The 21,235-nt window shown below is 42.4% G+C and overlaps 1 protein-coding gene across 7 annotated transcripts in view; it reads left to right on the top strand.

Moving 5' to 3' along the window:
• SYNJ1 (synaptojanin 1) overlaps positions 1-20,716 on the top strand; it is a 241,674-nt gene extending 220,958 nt beyond the window's left edge. For 5 of the 7 annotated variants that reach the window (XM_082247651.1, XM_082247654.1, XM_082247652.1 and 2 more), the window contains 3 exons: positions 2,477-2,585; positions 3,994-4,220; positions 19,378-20,716. In XM_082247651.1, coding sequence (XP_082103777.1) covers positions 2,477-2,585; positions 3,994-4,220; positions 19,378-20,142 — 1,101 coding nt within the window. In that variant the 3' untranslated portion in view covers positions 20,143-20,716. Of the gene's footprint in view, positions 1-2,476; positions 2,586-3,993; positions 4,221-8,774; positions 8,799-19,377 lie in introns of all 7 variants that reach the window. The other 2 variants (XM_082247656.1, XM_082247655.1) reach the window with 2 other exon arrangements.
• The last annotated feature ends 519 nt before the right edge of the window (positions 20,717-21,235 follow it).

Below are 21,235 nucleotides of genomic sequence, written 5' to 3'. Positions count from 1 at the left end.
GTTGTGCGTGAAAATCCCAGTAGATCAGCAGTTTTTGAAATACTCAGACCAGCCCGTCTGGAACCAACAACATTCACAATTACTTAAACTACTTTTCTTCCCCATTCTAAAGCTCAGTTTTTATTTCAGAAAGTCACATTCACCACATCTAGATGCCTAAATACATTGAGTTGCTGCCATGTCATTGGCTGATTAGCAATTTGTGTTACCAAGCAATTGAACAGGTGTACCTAATAAAGTGGCCAGTGAGTGTAGAAGGTGAGAGAGTGTGTGTTGTCAGACAGCAAAGAAGAAAGCAGTGCTGAATCATTGACTGAAAAGGCTATGGTGATGACCCTATGTCATTTGCAGAATGGGCTTGTCTTGGACCTTCTCTGTCATTATGGACTTAGCCATCCAACGTTTATCCACAGCTATGTTTGGTGTTGACTGCAAGGTGCACAGTTGTTCAATACTACATTGCTGCTTAAAAAATGCTACCAGAGCCATAAATTTGTTCACCTCCTGTTACAGCTGGGAGTGATGCACAGGCATCACTATATTCCTAAATTGTTTCATCCAGCTGGCTGTGTTGTGCGAGGGGGCTGTGTAAATCTCAGGAATAGATAGACAGAACTACAAATCAGCTGGCAGCTAAGAAGTCAACTTTATGTATTTCATTTGGGAATTTACATGTTGGCTTTGAGTTCAGTATAAAGGGTAAGTTCACCTATTCAAAAAAAATAAAATAAAATGTGAACTAACACTATGTCCCGGGTCCCCGCTGTACTTACCTCGGTGGGTGATAAGCTATCAGTGTCCACAAAGCTGGTGTAACGGTATCGGGGATATGAAATACCTGCTCTTCATTCCCTTCAATCTGCAGCACTTCTGGGATGGATCAGCAATTCTGTTTAATTAGAGCATTGCACGGATTCATCCTGGAAGCGCAGCAGGGAGAAGAGCATTGCACGGATTGATCCCGGAAGCGCAGCAGAGAGAAGAGCATTGCACAGATTCACCTCCGGAAGTGCAGCAGGGAGCAGAGCATTGCATGGATTCATCCCAGAAGCGCAGCAGGGAGAAGAGCATTGCACGGATTCATCCCGGAAGCGCAGCAGGGAGAAGAGCATTGCACAGATTCATCCCCGGAAGTGCAGCAGGGAACAGAGCATTGCACGGATTTATCCTGGAAGCGCAGCAGAGAGAAAAACATTGCACGGATTTATCCTGGAAGCGCAGCATGGAGAAGAGCATTGCACGGATTCATCCCGGAAGCGCAGCAGGGAGAAGGGCATTGCACGGATTCGTCCCGGGAAGAGCAGTAGGGAGAAGAGCATTGCACGGATTCATCCCGGAAGCGCAGCAGGGAGCAGAGCATTGCACAGATTCATCCTAGAAGCGCAGCATGGAGAAGAGCATTGCATGGATTCATCCTGGAAGCGCAGCAGGGAGAAGAGCATTGCACGGATTCATCCCGGAAGTGCAGCAGGGAGAAGAGCATTGCACGGATTCATCCTGGAAGGGCAGCAGGGAGAAGAGCATTGCACGGATTCATCCTGGAAGCGCAGCAAGGAGAAGAGCATTGCACAGATTCCTCCCGGAAGCGCAGCAGGGAGAAGAGCATTGCACGGATTCATCCTGGAAGTGCAGCAGGAAGAAGAGCATTGCACAGATTCATCCCGGAAGCGCAGCAGGGAGAAGAGCATTGCACGGATTCATCCCGGAAGGGCAGCAGGGAGAAGAGCATTGCACGGATTCATCCCGGAAACGCAGCAGGGAGAAGAGCATTGCACGGATTCATCCCGGGAAGCGCAGCAGGGAGAAGAGCTTTGCACGGATTCATCCCAGAAGCGCAGTAGGGAGCAGAGCATTGCACGGATTCATCGTAGAAGCGAAGCAGGGAGAAGAGCATTGCACGGATTCATCCTGGAAGTGCAGCAGGGAGAAGCGCATTGCACGGATTCATCACGGAAGCGCAGCAGGGAGAAGAGCATTGCACGGATTCATCCTGGAAGTACAGCAGGGAGAAGAGCATTGCACAGATTCATCCCTGAAGCGCAGCAGGGAGAAGAGCATTGCACGGATTCATCCCTGAAGCGCAGCAGGGAGAAGGGATCAAATCCCTTCTCATATGGCCAGCTGAAGACTAGCTTATGAAAACTGTTCCAAAACAAATTCTGCCCATGACAACATGCTAGATTTCCTCAATCATTCTCTCCAAAAAGGAAACAGTGAACCTGGCTGGTTGCTATAATGTTAAGTGCCACTTCTGCTGCTCCTTTTGCTTTAGTTTCCTTAATCAGACCGGTTTTTATTTTTTGAGTAGTAGACAAAAACATACCTGAATCTTCCAAATCAGTAATTGTCCTTCATTTTAGCTGATTAAGTACTTAGTGCTCAATTGTTTTTTTTTTTTTTTTTTTGTCATTTCTTGATTAACGGGTTTCTTTAGTGAAATGGAAAATATTTATGTAAATGACGATTTTTCCCTTAGACTATACCTCCTCGTGCCGGGGTAATAAGCGTTCCTCAAAGCCATGGTGGACCAGCACAGGCCAGACTTCCTGCCCCAGCACCGGTCAAAGCAGCCGAGCCTCCAAAAGGTATAGTGTGTCCTCTCAAGCCGAAGGCTCATTACATTTTATTTTTTCTTGCTTCAGCTGCAGTTACATGACTTACCTGTAATTAATTATGTTCTGCGTCCTGCATGCTGATGATATTCCTGCAGAAATCTTCTTTCCAGTCTTCATCACCGCACTGAACTTATGGCGCTATGGGTGTTAACAGCTTTGGGTCTTAGGCTGCTCTCACACTGCTCTGTTGCAAAAACTCAGTAAAAACGCATATTCGTTTCTGGTGTATTCTGCATTTTTTTATTTTATTTTTTTTAACCACACAAAAAATGCAACTGACCAGTGACTGACTGGTGTGAAGAGTTCCATAGGATTTAATGGTCACACATTTCTCTTCTGCTTTTGGTAAAGCAAAAACAGAAGAAAAACTGATGATTGTGAAAGGGCCCTAACATTAAAGGAAGTCCAAACAGGCGCCCACCCCGTTCTTTCCTCTTCTCCATTGACAAAACTCCTTCCATTGTTTTTACAGAATGTAACAAATTCTCTTAATGGTGGAGAGGATTCTGTCCTTCATCTGCCTCTGCCAAATCCTCAGAATGGCCCAAAGCCATTGACATTGCATCAGCTCTTGCATTGTCTTGAAAGAAAGAATTGCTTACTGCTGATACATTCATTATGTGCGAATGGGGCAAAATCAGGTTGAGTGCTATTCGTAGAAAATAGAGTGGTTTGATAACAATATCAAATTTTGACCACTAGATTGAGATGAGGATCCTAATCATTCCTACGATCCATTTAGTGGCCATACAGAGGTATTTTACTGAACTGCTCTATTTCTTATGAATGAATAACATTCAACCTGTTTAGGAAACAGAATAACATTTGATTTTGCTCCAGTTGCACAGCCGTTTCAACAAAAATAATTAAGTGACCGGTACAGATCAGTGACTCTCTTCATTAAGACAAGGAAGGGGGCTGGTATATGACACATTTACGGACCCCCTTCCCTGCTCTCTCAAATCTGACAGATCCCCCGAGGGCAAGGGGAGGCCAGGGAAGCACACGGGGTCGGGAGCAGCAGGACAGGGAGGCAGCGGGAGTGTCATGTAGAGGACCAATGCCCTCCATTTCCTTCCTGCAGTCGCTGAATGTCTGTGGGAGGGGGAAGAGGGGAAGCGGAATTCAATGGCTACATGGAGAGAAAGGTTCCTCTACATGCCACCGCCCTCCTATACAGTTGTACAGGGGGGCTTCATGGGCCCCCTGGAGCATGGAGCCGGGTCGCAGCGTTGACCCCTTTATGAACTCCCCTGAATTTGCATTACTTCTGACAGTGGAAACATGAGGTTTTTGTGTTTGTGCAGTATGCTTTATTGGAGAGATGATTGTGTAAACTTTAACTCACATTGTTCTAATTTTCTTTTATCTGTTTCAGCATTCCCTTCTCTTCCTGAGCCCATGATACCCCAACTAGCAGCCCCTCTTCAGCCTAGTCTAACCACCCAACCACCCTGCCAGAAGCTGCAAGAACCTATGCAGCCGACACCATCACATCCCTCCTCCCCCACACCGCCTCCGCAGAGCCTAGACCCACCTCCGCTGGCACCTCCCCGCAGCCGCTCCTCTCAGAATCTGCCTTCAGACAATGTCGCTCCTCAACCAGTAAGTGCTATAGATTTCAGTGAGAACATATATTGATTCCGAGACACATCAGATTCTTCTGATGAATTACCCCTTAATGCTGCCTCTGGTCAGTGCCTCTGCCTCTGGCGATAGTAAAACGCTGGCAAAGGCAAAGTGTTAGTATGCATCGCATACAAGCACATTATGTGAAACTTGCCTTAAAACAAAGCCCTCCAGAAGCATGCTGACAGGGCTTCCGTCTTCATCCGGTCTTCATTTCAGGTTGGCTGGCTCCGGTCCTTTGATCGGACAAGCCACAAGGATGTCACTCCCACACATGCCGCTGTTCATGGCACAGCGCCCTGAAGAAATGGCACAGTATGCCATTCCTTCTGAGCGCATGCGCCAATTATATCACTGGGCCTTCACAAGTAAAACTCTCCTTAACATTGCACGTTTAATAGATATTTACTGTATCTACAGATAAGCCTTACTATAGGTAAAAATCATCAATGGGAGTTTACTCCCACTTTAAGTGTGTTTTAATGCCCGGGAGCTTGGCTTCTGTATCATGTGACTGCTGTGATTGGCTCTCACAGGGGTCACATGATCCGGAGCCTTGACTGAAAGCTGTCATGACAGATTGGTCACTGTATTGGGAGTGTGCTGTGAGCGGTGAATGCATATGTGCAGCAGCTGGGCATTAAAGCTCACCTTTCTTGCTGCGGCATGTCTGTATTATGCAGTCGCCAAAAAGTTAAGAGTCTGTGCTTTACTTATGCAGAGCAACAGGGTCACATCTTGGCCCCTGTAGCATCCTTTGCTTATTCTGTTCTCCCCTGCTGCTTCATTTGGGCATCAGAGAAAAACCCTCTAATACCAGATATGGGGAAGCATGTGAGCCACACCCCCTCCATCCATGTGACAGTGCTGGTGCTTGGTAATTGGCTGCTCAGCCACCAGCGCCATCACATATGGGCAGGGAGAGGGTCTTCAGCCCTGTGTATGCTCTGGACTTGGCGCTTACACGGGGCTTCTTCTCATCGCTCCCATAGGTGAATGGGGTGACAGGGAGAGAATTGTGGAGGACAGAACAAGCTGCTGCCAATGACCTATATCAGAGTGAACCTGTTTTGTCATGGATTGGGGAACGTGCCAAAATGTTCACCGTTTTAGAAAAACAAACACTGTACACCCTCCCAACACCCTTGGTCCCTGCTGGACTTGCCTCCATGGGTGACAAGCTGTCAGTGCCCACACAGCCGTGTAGCGGTCAGAGGATTTGGAATCCCCTTCTTGTCTTTTCTGTGCAGAGCTTCTGGGACAGATCAGAGCAATGCTCTGTTCTGGAGCTGACCAATCACAATCGCTCTGATCATTTCCAAGTGTGCTGCAGAGAGAAGTGAGAGAAGAGTGGTGATTTTAAATCCCCAGGCTTCTACAGTGTCTGTGTGGGCACTGACAGCTCTTCAACCACAGGGGTAAGTGCAGCAGGAGCTAGGGTGGTGGGGAGGGCATACGGTGCTCGTTCACCATTTCATTTTTTCTGAAAAGATGAACTAACACTTTACATTGGACTTGCACCTTTGCCAATCCAGGACAAAAGAAGGTGAACTATCACTTAAAGCACAAATTATGGAGTATGTTATTTTATTGTTTAATAGCATGCAAATAGCTTTCCATCAACAAAGGTCTCATTGGCGACACATTGAGATCATTTTAGCTTATATAGAAAAGCAAAAGAGAATAGTGATACTTTAATTAAAAATGTTAATTTTAATTCTTTCAATGGAAAATTCTTACAGAATAATTGCTTTTTGAATTTGTTAACCAGACCTACAACCTTATTATGGGTTCAGCATGTACTCATTCTTATTCATTGTTAAGTTTCTGATGCAGTCGGTGAATTCAGAACACATTTTTACCAAGTAGCAGTATTCCGAAAGGACTTTTCATGGTATTGGTCTGTTAGCAGTCTCTTGAGGAATAATCCAGATTGATTTGCTCTTGCTGTGCCTTGTTTTTATAAGCCCAGTTGTTACAGATTTGCAGAGTCTTCCTTTGGATACCATCTGTATATCACGGAACAATCAGTGCTTTGTTGAATGACTGCCACAAGAAAAAAAAAATGATCTAAAGCCAAGAACATATTATTATATTGCAGCTTACACGTCTTAGATATAATGGCACTTCTTAGAAATAATAGCTGCATTCGTTTTCAGGCTTTTTTTTCGCCTGGTAATGTTTGCAGTAACATGTTTTCTGCCCTTGGGTGCGACAACACTTACTCTTTGTATTGGGTCTATGGAGGAGCAATGTTGTCATCCTATGATAGAAAGTTTGTTAAAGCCCAAGTGCAGGCAAAATCAAAAACAGAAAAATCAACACAAGGGACATAACTTAGTCATTAGGATGTGTCTCTTGTGTTTATTCCACTTCTGTTAGTGGAAATTCTCCCCTGTCCTGTCCCTCACCCCTGCTACCATAATCTTCCTATGTAATGGGGGTTAATACATTATGCAAGCTGTTGCAGGCTGTTATTAGTAGAGCTTGATTACACCTGCCATTTCTTCCCAGCTGCACTGTTCTTAGAAGCCGTACTACAGCTTCTGTGGATGGAACTAGATCTAAGGATGGAAGATGGGCAGGCGATTGATAAGTCCCCTCAATTCATAGATCCAGTTTAATTTATAGAAGCTGTAGTACAGCTGCTGTGAATGGTGAAGCTGGGTGGAAAGGGTGGGCATAGTCATGCTCTCTTGATGAGAGCCTGTGACAGCCCCTTAGTTGTATTAGGCTGCATTCACACCTGGGCGTAGCAATTTACTAATGTTTTAATTTGAGAGTTTTGAGCGCTTTTAGAACGGTGTTACAAGCATTTTACAGCTTCAGTCATTTTTGTTTAGCCAATAGAAAGCACTAGGGGGAGGAGATGAAGAGGAAATTAGGGGGCGGAGAGCTGCTGTTTGAGAAGAAAACAAGCTCCTAAAACGCACAAATCAGACATTTCTATTGAAGTCTATGGGACCAAAAACACTTATAATATGCCAAAAAGAAGAATACCAAACGAATGAAAGATCCAGCAACTCCGAAAATCCTTCTGAATCCTTTATTAATACATGACCTTGGGTAAAAGCAAAACGAACGCATTTCAGCAGCAAGCCTTGATCACTGCCAAAAAGAAGCTCATGTCGTTTTCGTTCATGCGACAAAACACTCAGATTTAAACAGGGGTCCTTGAAATTAATGGGATTGGGCTTGTTGAGAGTTTTATAGCTACAAGTTTAAAGCCGAAAATCACTCAGGTGTGAACGGGGCCTTAATCCCCGTCGTATTGGAAGATACAGTGGCAGGGGTAAAAGACAAGTTAAAGGAGAAATACTATGACCAGCAGAGGAATCAACACAAGGGACACATCATACTGACTAAGTTATGTCCCTTGTGCTGATTTTTCTCTTTGATTCTGGCTGCATTTAGGCTTTAAGACACCCCCCTCCTCTTCTCCATTACATTGGGGGTGTATTCTGTACTTCACAGAAAAACTCTAGGAATGCAGATAAAACTGTTTGAGGTTTCAGTGCAGTGCATAAGGACACAAGATTTCTGATAAGATCAACAAGAATTGTTTTGTACTTTGAGATGGCCTCAAAAAAAGAAGAAAATGAATGCAGCCACCACATCTAAGGACTAGGCTGCAGTATACTACATTGTTTTCTAGAATATGTAAAGCACTTTTTGAATGAAGCAATAAGGCCCAATATCTGTGCTGGATGACCAAGGCAGGCCATAGACGGTGCAAATTTCTTTCCTGCAACCATAGGTTGCAGGAAAGAAATCCACGATTCCCCCATCAACACAGACTGTGCTGAGGGGAATCCCTCCTGCCGACCAATTGTCTGCCCTGCTGGGAGAAGATAGTGATTCTCCCGCTGGGAGAAGATAGTGATTCTCCCGCTGGGAGAAGATAGTGATTATCGCTAGCAGCTATAGCAGCTGCTAGCAATAATCGCAAGTGAATCAGGAAGACTGGTTGTATCCAAGGTGATCGATCAACTTGGTACATTCAGCCTGCCCACACACGGTTCTTTTCTCAGCCAGTTCCTGCTGAGTCTGCTGTAATTCAAACCGTCTATGGCTGGTCTAAGCATATTACACAACTCCTTATGGGGCACAATGAACTATTCACATCCCCCCACTCCTTCAGGAATTTGGGTCTAATGTCCTTTTTTTGCAGCCATTCATATTGTAGGGTAAGTAGATAAGGCCATTAACCTATCTCTATGTTTTTGGATTGTAGGAGGAAATAGAAGCTCTCATCCACACAAACAAAGCAAAATCAGTAATGATAAGCTATAAATTCAGACATGGTTTTAAAAACCCTTCGAGTGGTAGAAATGTTGCTGTGTCCTACACGTCCTCCTGTCTGCTTACTGCAGTATTCACCGGAATCCACAACCAGAATATATTACTACTAAAAACAATGTCATTAGGAAAAATTACTGCATGCTTGTCTTTTCTCTCTCTCTCTCTCTCTCTCTCTCTCTCTCTCTTCTAATGTCTTTTCTTTTCAATATTTGTCTTTTTTATCACTAGCAGGAGCAGCCATCAGGGTAAAAGGTATCTGAACAGTTTAAACCTATTGTCTGTACTCCACCCTAAACTGTGTCATTAGTGACACCCTTGGCTTCTTGTCACTCATGTAGCCGATAACTATCACGTGGTTAACTTCCATAACTCGTGCATTGTCGTGTCATGATAAAGAAGGAGGGGTTGATGACATCTTTAAATTATCCTTTAAACTCAAACTCCAGCCAAAACATAGTTTTGTAAGGCTTAGAATCTCTGTTAGGTTTTAAATAGAGTTTTTTTTGGCCATAGAGGACATGTACTCTTTCTTCCTGAAGAAGTGAGGCAATCCACTCAAATGGGGAACAGACAAGTATGCCCAAAGTGACAGTGTATATACTGCGCTAACCTTATGAAATTAAACCCAAAAAGTGCACCCAACTTTTGGGTTTAATTTCATAAGGTTAGCGCAGTATATACACCCATCCACCTATCAACTTTGAGATCACTACCTGTTCAGTTAGTGTCTTTGAATACTTGCAGCTTTCCCACATCTGACCTTTTACATCTTGGCGCGAGTAATTTTATCACACAAAGTGACAGTGCCCTTTTCTTTCATATATATAGGTGCGTCTCAAAAAATTAAAATATCATCAAAAAGTTTAATTTATTTCAGTAATTCAATTTAAAAAAGTGAAACTCCTATTGTATCAATTCGTTACACACCGAGTGATATATTTTAAGCAGTTCTTTCTTTTAATTTTGAGGATTATAGCTTACAGCTAGTGAAAACCCAACATAAAGTATCTCAGAAAATTAGAATATTCTGAAAAAGTTCAATATTGTAGACTTATTGGGTCACACTCTAAATAAAGCTAATTAACTCAAAACACTTGTAAAGGTTTTCTAAAAATGGTCTCTCAGTCTGGTTCAGTAGTTTACACAACCATGGGGAAGACTGCTGACTTGACAGTTGTTCAGAAGACAGCCATTAACACCCTCCACAATGAGGGGAAGTCACAAAAGGTCCTTGCTAAAGAAGCTGGCTGTTCAGAGTGCTGTATCCAAGCATATTATTGAAAAGTTGAGTTCAAGGAAAACGTGTGGCAGAGAAAGGTGCACAAGCAACCGGAATAACTGAAGCCTTGAGTGGATTGTTAAGCAAAGGCCATTCAAGAATTGGGGGGAGATTAACAAGGAGTGGACTACGGCTGATGTCCCTGCTTCAAGAGCCGCCACACACAGACGTAGTCCAGGACATGGGCTACAATTGTCCCATTCCTTGTGTCAAGCCGCTCCTGAACCAGAGACAACGTCAGAAGCGTTGTAACTGGGCTTAAGGAGAAAAAGCACTGGACTGTTGCTCAGTGGTCCAAAGACCTCTTTTCGAAATTAAAGTAAATTTTGCATTTCATTTGGAAATCAAGGTCCCAGAGTTTGGAGGAAGAGTGGAGAGGCACAAAATACAAGTTTCATGAGATCTATTGTAAAGTTTCCATAATCAGTGATGATATGGGGAGTCATGTCATCTGCTGGTGTTGGTCCACTGTGTTTTATCAAGTCCAGAGTCAGCGCAGCCCTCTACCAGGAAATTCTAGAGCACTTAATGCTTTCCTCTGCTGACCAGCTTTATGGAGATGCTGATTTCATTTTCCAGCATGACTTGGCACCTGCCCACACTGCCAAATGTACCAAAACCCCATAGAGAATCTGTGGGATATTGTCAAGAGGAAGATGAGAGACACCAGACCCAACAGTGTAGACGAGCTGAAGGCCACTATCAAAGCAACCTGAGCTTCTATAACACCTCAGCAGTGCCACAGGCCGATTTCCTCCATGCCACGCTGCATTGATTCAGGCAAAAGGACCCTCGACTAAGTATTGAGTGCATACTATACTGTACATGGACATACTTTTCAGAAAGCCAACATTTCTGCATTAGAAATCCTTTTTTTATTTATTGGTCTTATGTGCTATTCTAATTTTCTGAGCTACTGAATTTTGGGTTTTCACTAGCTGTAAGCCATAATCATCCAAATTAAAAGAAAGAAATACTTGAAATATATCACTCTGTGTGTAATAAATCTATATTATATAGGAGTTTCACTTTTTGAATTGAATTACTGAAATAAATTAAAATTTTAATTCAAGTTTTTTGAGATGCACCGGTAGAAGGGAGTGTTCCATGTACGGTGCATGCATAGCACCTTATATTGGATAAATCAGAGTAAAAGTTGATGGCAAGTCCTAGTAATACAGCAATATCAGTGAGCACTGGCAGATCCTTTTCCCCAGCTGTCTTGGTAAAAAAAAAAATATCGTAACCCTGCCTTCATTTTTGGTGTAGACTAAAGTCCTCACTCTAAGTGTTTGGGCTATGTATTTTTTTCCCTTAACAAAAAAACACAAACCAGGCCATTCCTAAAACACGTGTGGGCTGGCAACTTTTGGTTAAATTTTTGTTTATTGGTTTTTTTAAGAGAATATATAGGCTGGCCAATGCATTACATAAGTATTTTTGGTGAATTACAATGAGGTTTGAATTTGAGCTCCATCTTGGCTAGTACACAATAATGGAACAACGTTTGCTTGTTCCATTTACAAGAAAGTTTTTTTTTTTTTTTTCTTTTTTGTTTTTTTAATTGCATAATATTCCTTTAGTTAGCTATGTAAATAATAAGCATAAATAAAGCTCCATTCCAGGCTGCTGTAAATTTGCCTATGCATGGGGTTCCCTGCATTGTATGGGTTAAATGCTCATGTGGCTGAGGGGGAAAGGAATAAATTGAAATACTTGCCTTTTTCCTAACTGCAGGCTTCCTTGTCTTTGTGCAACTGGTTCACCAAAGCCGCTACACTTCATTGCCCAGCCGCAGGGCCGGATTAAGAGCACCATGGGCCTGGTTCTGAGGATTTTGGTGGGCCTATTTATGGAAATAATAAGAAAATACATAAGCAGCCTATGTTATGGTATGTGGACGCAGCAACTGTATGAACCCAACTGCAAGTCCTGATTTGATAGGAGTGTGGATGCGAGTGCACGGCCCCAAACACACAGTGTGCATTTGATGCCACTCACCCACACCTGTCAAATTAGGACGTCCGGCTGTCCCCATAGAGTAACTATGTACAGCCGCTGCGTCCCCATAGAGTAACTTGTAGCTCCAGCCACACAAACAACTGGCTGAACCTGTATAAATAAGCCCCCTTCTTATTTTTTTTTTTTTTTTTGTATTTTTTACATTTTTTTTTTTTTTTACATTTTTTTTATTATTTTCCCAATTTTTGTTTTTTTTTTTTTTTACATTTTTTTTCACAATGCTTTTTGTGGGGAAAGGGGAGGGGTAGTGAATGGTGTCAGTAGGACAGTGGATGGTGTCCAATAGTTTTTTTTTTTTATTATTTAATTGTTACAATTTTGTTTTTATTTTTATTATTTTTTAACAACTTTTTTTTTATTATTTTTATTTTAAATTTTAACAAAAGCATTAATCTCAATCTATGGCTCTCCATGAAGCAGCTGAAAGCCACAGGAGGGAGTGGATAAGAAGAAGTTTATATTTTCTTCATGGAGAGCTGTACAGGGAGATTGGTGTCTGCATTTGCCCCCAAAAAAACAACCCCCCCCCCACGCCTCCAATCACCCCCGACTGTTGGATTTCCCCCGCTGCAGGAGGTACCAGGAGCCTATTGTGGGGCCCCCCGGGCAGTGCCCAAATGGTCAGTCTACCCCTGTTGGGCCTATATTAAGGTACGGGCCTGGAGCTGCAGCTCCAATAGCTCCTTTGTAAATCTGGCCTTACCCAGCCAATCACAGCTCTTTAACATCTTCATGTACAGTGCAGGGGTAGAAGTCCTGCATTGCACATGAGAATGGCGAGCACCCACCCATATGTTGGAGAGTGGAAGAGTGTACCAGCTGCCAGAGAAGCAAGGAACAAGGGATTTGTACTTGCGCTTTTCCCTCTGACCAAACTAGCATTTAACCTATGCAGTGTGGGGGGAGGACACCACTGTGTGGGTAAATTTAACTGCAGCTCTGAGTGGAGTTTAAAGGTTTAAATAAGCCTTCACCCCAAAATTTTGTGTCTACAAATCATTATCTTTTAGGTTCAGACACATTTTATTTCTGTGAAATTCAAAGTGCTTTGCACGGCTCTGTCTTGCTCATTTCCGCTTCCTGTCCTGGCTATGCACTCTCTAACACTGACACAGGACCATCTATCACAGGGTATGCGGGTGGTGCTCAGAGGGAAAGGCCCCATGGCACATCTTTCTTTAAACTATGTTGCAATAAACTTAAAAGCCAAACTACGTTGACATCATGATGTGTATATACCAAATATTTCTCACAGGGTAAATGTAAGCCTCCAAATATAGCTCTGGTTTAAAATACACTTATGCACAATTTAAAAAAGAATAAAAGGTACCTGTCCATGAGCTTAAAGCCAAGCAGTAGCACATGTTCCAAGGATGACAAAAATGCTCCTGCCTAGTGAGCTGCTAGAGCAGGGTTGTCACCCTAACACAGGAACATCCAATAGTCTGTAACTTGCAGGATCATCGGGATTAAATAAGGAAAAAGGAAAAGCAAGAATAGCTACTCAATATGAGGGCATATGTGAAGGAAATATTTACGGTAATAATTTCTAAAATGAATATGTTGATACTTAATCTCATAAAAGTGCGTAGTTATCAGCTTGAGCAGGTTTTATAGATGACCCATTTCTTTGAAGAATACCTTACTGGCTGTCTCTGATTTCAGTGCTTTTAGTCTCGGAACAAATAAACGTCATCAATCCTTTGTATATCTCTCAGCACTGGTTTCCTGTAAAACCTCTTTTACTTAAAACAGATTATCAAATTTTGTTTGTAACCCGCTGCAAGCTGTTGAACTGTGTGGAAACTACAGGAGTAGGTGATGTCTTCATGCAGCCATATATTCTATCCTTCCAATGTTAAATTCTCTGCCTGCTTTATCTTTAATGGAACTATATATAGTATAGGTATCTTTATTGCACAGTACTACATCGTATTTATTTCACCCCTTAATATACTGTAGCACTGACATATTCAATATCACTTTACAGAGAGCCAATTATGTCAATCCCTAGCCCAAAGGGGCACATGGTCTAATTACTCTGCTACACACAACTGTTGAATGGTTGGATTCTGCAAACTTTCTTCCTCCATTGCCCAATATTTTCCTATCTAACTGCACTCTCCCCAATCATGTCCACTCCCATGTATGCTCCCACTTGTCCCTGGCTCCCTAATGTCTTCTGGAAGATCCCTCCATCCACTTCCTATGCTCAGTGATCTGTGATGTGGAGAGGTTGCAGGATACACCCTGAAGGAGAACCTGGGGATGAGAGAGTGGAATCCACATTATTCATCTATATCCTTGCCCGTCCCTGGCTCCCTGCTTTGCGGTCTTCGCTCCTTCTGGCCCACTGTCCCTGCAAGGTGCAGAGTTATCTATTCCTCCATGCTACGTATCCCCACACCTTTCTCCTTTATTCTTTGTTGCTTCTTCAGTCCTCTTGTCACTCAGCAGCTGCCTCTGTGTTCCGCTGGTAAGAGTGCTATCTGAAATGATGCTGAAAAACAGCTTTTCTCTGTGTGCAGCTGGTTGTTTTCCAGTTGTCTTCCCTGCATTGCAGAGCAGCCAAGAATTCAGCCCTAATCCTTCATACTGCTACTATAAGTTATATTTGTACCCCCTTAACCCAGATGATAGACCTTTCTCCTTGTTCCCGCAACTGACAATTACCCCTCAGAAAGTCCCCATATTTCTGCCCAAATGAGGTGTATCTGCTGCGAAGCAAACAAGATCTTTGCCTTAGGCAGCATTTTGCAGGTGGGGCGGCACCACCCCCCAGGCAGAATGACTGCTGTGTGCGGGCTGTCGGCACTCAATCCTGGGACACAAGGCTCCCAGCCCCACCGCTGCCTCTTCAAAAGCCGGCGTGTTGGAGCGATTCCAACTTTGCCAGAGTCGGCAGCTGCCCCAGAGAAGAATGTGGGCTCTGAACTCCCTCCACTCTTCTCAGAGGCTATGCCCTGACTTTGGTTTCTGCTGTCAGCGATGAGGGCGGGAGATCCTGCTGACTAGCCCCCTCCTTTTCCCCATTCACACCCTTCTTCATGTCCTATCCTTAGTTGACAAACATTGCTCCCTGACCCCCCCAGCAAACAGTCGCTTGTCCTCAGTCTCCAAGTCCTGGCCACCTTACCTCCCATCCCTGACAGACATCCCTCCACACCTGTCTCCTCCCACATGCCTCCACACCTGTCTCACTCCCTCCCCACCTCAACCCCACTTCTGTACATCCTACCTTCTGCAACAGTTCTTCACCATTCAACATTGTGATATCTCTAATCTTGGCTGTTTTTGGCATCCCCATAAGTCAGCTCTCTTACCACCGGAACGCAGAGGGGGCCACTACTGAGCACTTCTTCCCCAAGAGGATGGCTGTGAAAGGAAGTGTGGGCTGAAGAAAATTTTAAGCTGGGGACAGGCATCTCTGAGGAATGTGCTGTCACATCTCCAGGCTATCCTATGGAGAGTATCATACAGCATGCCCTCCTGACACATCACTGAACATAGCAAATGGCCTGCATGTCCCCCGACATAAATCAGGAAAGCTTAGGCCCATAGAGAAGGGCAGGATTGGGGAGAGCTAGTGCAACAAGATAGGATGGGATTGAGCAATAGGGGAGAAAAGGTGCAGAGTGTGAGTCCACATGGGGGTCAGACAGAGACAGGAGGATGAGAAACCACTACAGGTTACAAAATCCCTCCTTGGAAAAACAAAAACTCTGACTTAGGTTTTCCTACTGAGTACAGTGCCTAACTGTGCTGATAAAATTACTTTATTAAGAAAGGAAGGGGAACTTGGCAAATACAATGTGGTTTCATCCAGCGGCAGTCTCTTCCAAAGATCCCCTTTCCCACATTATGCATCTTAAGTCCAATCAGTGTGTTTTTGTTCTTTATCATGACATAATGCATGCAAAAATTTTATTAAATGCAAAATCCACCTAAAACTGATATTTCAATGTTTGGTGGATGCTGGGCAGTTGAAACACCTGAGGGTTTCTTGCATCCCTCAGGGACTCTGTTGGTGGGACTCTTCTTGTTCCAAACTTGGGTTCCTGCCACACTCCCTGTTGCATTTACAATTGCGATGACAATACCAGGGATGTCCTCATTGGTGGAGTCTCTACAGGTTATAAGAAGACCACAAGTAATAGCCCACAGGGCTCCACCATATCTGAAATATCACTTTAGGCAAATTGACCCTGTAACTCTTACAGCTGCAGACCTTGTATATGTTTAACACGTTAACTGTTTCTGAAGGAGCTTCTCTGTCATTTAACTAATTTTGACATGGTCACTGATGCCAGTTATCTTGCAATTATTTTGGTTAAAGGTTGTTGGATATGACCTTCAACCATGATTCCAGATATGTGACATGATATCTTATGGAGAAGAAAGGTGGGGAGATAATCTGTTTTGTAAATCATATTACTACCGATTTTATTTATAGGACCACCATAGCCTTATTTATGAGAAATGTTCTTATTGTGCTTATAGCAATTTCTGAAGTTGTGTACAGAATGTTAACACAGACACAGCTATCTTTACAATTCACATATTACATTTTGCCCTTCCCCAGTAGACACATGTGTTTTTTTATTTTTTTAGGCTGTGTACACCTAAAGGCTTTTATACATTTCACAATGTACATGACCCTTATTTTCACATCTTTGCACCAACCCTGTTTCTAGCAATGAGAGTGGGGGGTTTGGAAGCTCTAAAGAAGTATCGATGAGATAACGGGCTAAAAGGTCAATACAGCACACATACAGCACACATTTATCTTAGCACAGTGCAGTTTAACTCGTTCTGTAAGCTCTTGTGAGAATGGGTCAATACATTCTCCCAGCACTGGGCATCAAAAGGGTGTTGGCATGGTACACCAGGGGCTGGTTTTCACATTCATACATAGGAAGTCTAAGGAAACAAGATACGTGGTGAAAATTACAGATTTGAGGAGAACAGGGTGCCCACTCAAACTTTCAGACCTCATTCCTGTCTGTATTTGATCAGCATTTTTTATGTCTTCCTTTGTATTTTGGAATATTTGGGCAAAGTCACCTGTGTGGCTTTAATACCAGGGTATGTTCCTAACACTTATTAGAACTGAATAAGCGGCTTGTACTGATTGTGAGATGCCTTCAGATTTCAGAATAAGTCCAGTTGAATGTACCTATTCAACTACAACTATAAAACTACCAATGCTGTGAGATTAATGAATAAGAACTTTCACAAACATACAAAATTGATTATTTTTTCATCTTGCCTTGCAAGGTCGAAATTGTGGACTCTTGACCTTTACACCTATATGAGCTTGTTAAACAGCCCAATCCAAAAACGTGGACGTTAATAATTGGAGTCCCCCCTTTGCAGCTACAGCAATCTCCACTCCTCTGAGAAAGACTTTCGTTAAGATTTTGGAGTGTGTCTGGGAGAATTTGTGCCCATTCAGCCAAAAGAGCATTTGTAAGGTCATGCACAAATGTTGAATGAGAAATCCTGGCTCGTAATTGGCATTCCATCTCACCCCAAAGATGTTCAGTAGGTTTGAGGTCAGGGCTCTGTGCAGGCCATGCAAGTTCCTCCATACCAAACTATCTTACTATGTCTCTGTGAAGCGGAGTATGTGCACGGGGCACAGTCATGCTAAAACAAAAACGAATGGAAACATACAATTGTCTAAAATAATTTTGAATGTTGTACCCTTCACTGAAAATAGCTGAACTCATTTGGAGGGCTGTACATTTGGCCTTATAGCATGTAATACTTCTTTCTTTTATTGGGGCAAAATCAATTTGTGATAGATTCAGGAAACGAATTCTGAAAACCCTCAGACTTATTTTTTAAAATGCAAAATCCGTAATCTTTGTATTATACATACATAAAATGTGATGGTTGCCTCTAGTGTTGTCAGGAGTCAGTTGTTTTCATCAAGCCTTAACCCAAGTCCCTTAGTATAGTCTGTTGTAATTTTATTAACATTGACTGTGCAAGCCCTGTAGAAAGGGGAGGCTTTTTCCCCTGTAATGTGTTAGCTGTATTTGATGCCACATTTAACCATTAAATGTTTCAAAAAGTCCCTCAAGTGAGATGAACTTTTTGCTAGGTGCTCCTCCATACACATCCAAGAATTTGCTGTCTGGGGAGCGCTCGCTTTGTCACTAGCAGAGAAAACGCAGCCTAGGACCAGAAAAGGATCCACCCATACTATATTTTAATGATGGATTTGCTTCTTTGAAGGGAAAAATCACTTTGCGGTATATACATAAAGACTAATTTTCACTTCCATTGGTCCAGTGCTATCACAGACACTAAAGACACAACAGGAAGAAAATTTCCCCAAAAGGAAATTTCACCTTTGAGAGTTGATACCAAAATTATTGTACCCATGGAAAGGTATCATCTCTACCCTGTGTTTGACTGACAACCATACATTTTTGTATTCTCCCTGACTTTGACTAATTATCGCCGGAATAGGTAGTAAGGTAGGGACTATCCAACAAGGATTCCAACAGTTATAAAAACATGGCCCTTCACACTATATCCTAATATCCTAGAATATTTTGGCTGGAGTTGTACTATAAACACTCTGTTTATCTGGTGTGCATGTGAAACGTCAGGTCACCCAAAATCAGTTTTGTGTTTAGAGTGCTTACCAGCTTGTTGTATCCATTGGAAAAACCTTTAAAATAATCCTTCGAGTTTGTGGCTCTTCCCACTTACAACCATTGCAAGGGAGCCACACTCTCGTATTAGGTTCTTTTATTTAATTTAGAGGACAACAATACAATAGGTGTCAACTCCTGCCCTCCCTCCCCTAAGCCTACCTTTCTTGTTTTTTAATGAAAATCAAATTATACATTCACGTAAAAAAGTATGTACACCCAATGGAAACTTTTTTTTTTTTTTTTTTAGTAGGCATACTAGATCTTTTTTTTTATTTCAGATATTATTGCTGTACCAACAGATAAATACTTGGAAAGACCAAAGAACCCTGGCCTCAAAAGCTGTTATTGCCCCTTTTCACAGAATTTAATTCTTGTATTAATTTTGCATAATTGCCCACCAGACTCTGACATGGGCCAGATGTCCTTAAAATCAAACAAGATTTTTGAAAGGAAGGTAAACATTGGTACAACCGAATGTTGCTGTAACTTGTAAATCCTAGATAACATATTTTTTTAATAATCGCTTTTATACTGCAGCGGTAAAAGCCAGCAACTTTTAGTTGGAGAAAGACAGGCCTCGTCTTTGACCTTTGACTAGACCACACAGTTTTATTAAAACTTTATCTTCATTATTGCATGAATATTCCATGGGGTACCATTCAAAATCATACATTTATGTTTAGCCATGTCCTTTTATTTGTCATTGGTGAATGCTTCATTCTGATAGATAATGTTGTAAAATTCTTCATGACATACCATTGTGTTTGTGCTAGATTAGATAATAGATGGTAGCGCTAAATGGTTTCCTAATGATTATTTTCTTGTTTTCATTATATTGTATATATTTTTTTCCCTACAGAATCCAGCTAATGGAGTCAGTGGCTTTAGAAGTCAATTTCAAAACGATCTTTTTGCAGACTTCTCTTTAGATCCCCTTCTCATTACTAAGCTTCCTGCACTCAACACCATATCATCTGCTCCATCATCAAGCCAAAGGGAGCCAGTCCTGTTGCCTTCTGCAGTACAGAATAATCTTCATACCATCAATAGCCTGCCCATACTGCCTCCAGTCCCAAGCCGGAGTGCATCGCAAAACAGTCTGCGGATATCCCCTAATCCATTCCTTAACAGATCCATTACTACAAATTCAGTCAACCCATTCAATGAAAGATCAGCAAATGCCGGAAATCCATTCAAAAACCCAACATCCTCTTTGACTGGTCCTACATTACTGCCAACTGGAATATGTGAGCAATTTCATTCCACAAGCCAACCTGAGCTTCAGCAGAGCAAGCCAGTATTCACCTTAGGGCCAGCTGAGAAAAGTCTATCATTACCCCATAATTTTGCCTCAGTGTCCGAATCGAATCCAAAAAGCTGGGTAACTTTTGATGACGACAATTTTACAACTATATCAAATAGGTCTGTCAGTAATGGAGTAGAGCTTGATGGCTTCCAGCAGTCTACTTTTGATAGCAACCGGAACACAATCCCAGTAGGTTCTTTCTCTCAATCACTGAGGAAACCCCCACCACCACCTCGTGTTCCATCAAGGACAAAATTTGACCCCTCTACCAAAATGTCTACCCACTCTTCTCCAACTCTGGAATTCACTGATCGGTAACATGGAACTGAACTTGAGATTACCTATGCGTGCAATAACTTTGGTCAATTATGAAGTTCATAGCTACTTAATATAACCTTTCCTATAACCACTATTTAATATATTCCTCGATTTGTGTATATCTGGGTAACATTTCAAATGTCATTTTTGTATGTGTTGTTGAACTTACTATGTTTGTGATTGTTGGGAAGCCACTTAAAATTGCTGAATGAATACATAAGATGTATTTTGATCTTTAATCAGGGAAGGACAGTGGTTTTCATACTCATGGTCTATGTAAAACCATACAAGAAATGAATCCGCACTCCCTTTCCTTATGTCACTGGTGAAAGAGCAACTTGGCGGGCCGGATCTTTGGTTTTCATTAAACTGGCGGGCATAAACATAGGGAACACAGCTTCATTTCTTGTATGCTACTCTGCAGCTGGCTGTAGGGGACAAGCCAATTAGCCCTACACCCTTACTGAGCACAAAGGGCCTGGAGTGGTATAAACTTTTAGTTTGACATTATTGAGGGACCTGGCTAGATACTTCACATTAAAGTAGAACCAAACTCCACCTATACTTTACTTTGCTCCACAGTGTTATGTCACTGGTAAAAACCACTTTTCCCCCTTAACTTCTTCTGGGTTTTTTTGCATGCTCATAAATTAATAAATCCCGGCTTTTGGTCAGGTTTATAGACTGAGCTGTATATGCACACCTCAGAGTACAGTGCAGAGAAGATTGTGAGGAGGACGGTAAGAAGCCTTTATAGCAGAAGAGACTTCTGTCCCTTCTGTAGTTAAAAACAAATCTTAAAAGTTTAGAAGTCTTCTACCACCTCGAGACCCCTTTAGACTATCTGCAGTCTCTTCATAAACAATAGCAGGGCCTTACCTGCTACTTACATTGAAGAGCTCATTAATGGCATACAACAAAGTGTAGAGATTTTGGGGTTATGTCCGTATGGTTTCACCACAATGCTTGACTTCACCACCAGGAAAAATATTTAGCTTAGCAAAGTGAAAACATATAAGATTTAAAAGATTATCGAGACCTTGTACCTGGTTGGTTCTCAGATCCAGCTCCAGTATAAATTATATATCTACTT

Source organism: Pelophylax lessonae (assembly GCF_965119305.1).
Source record: "Pelophylax lessonae genome assembly, chromosome: 2".
Lineage (NCBI taxonomy): Eukaryota > Metazoa > Chordata > Amphibia > Anura > Ranidae > Pelophylax > Pelophylax lessonae.
The sequence above is the reverse complement of the archived record's forward strand: the minus strand, read 5'-3'. Positions and strand labels throughout refer to the sequence as shown.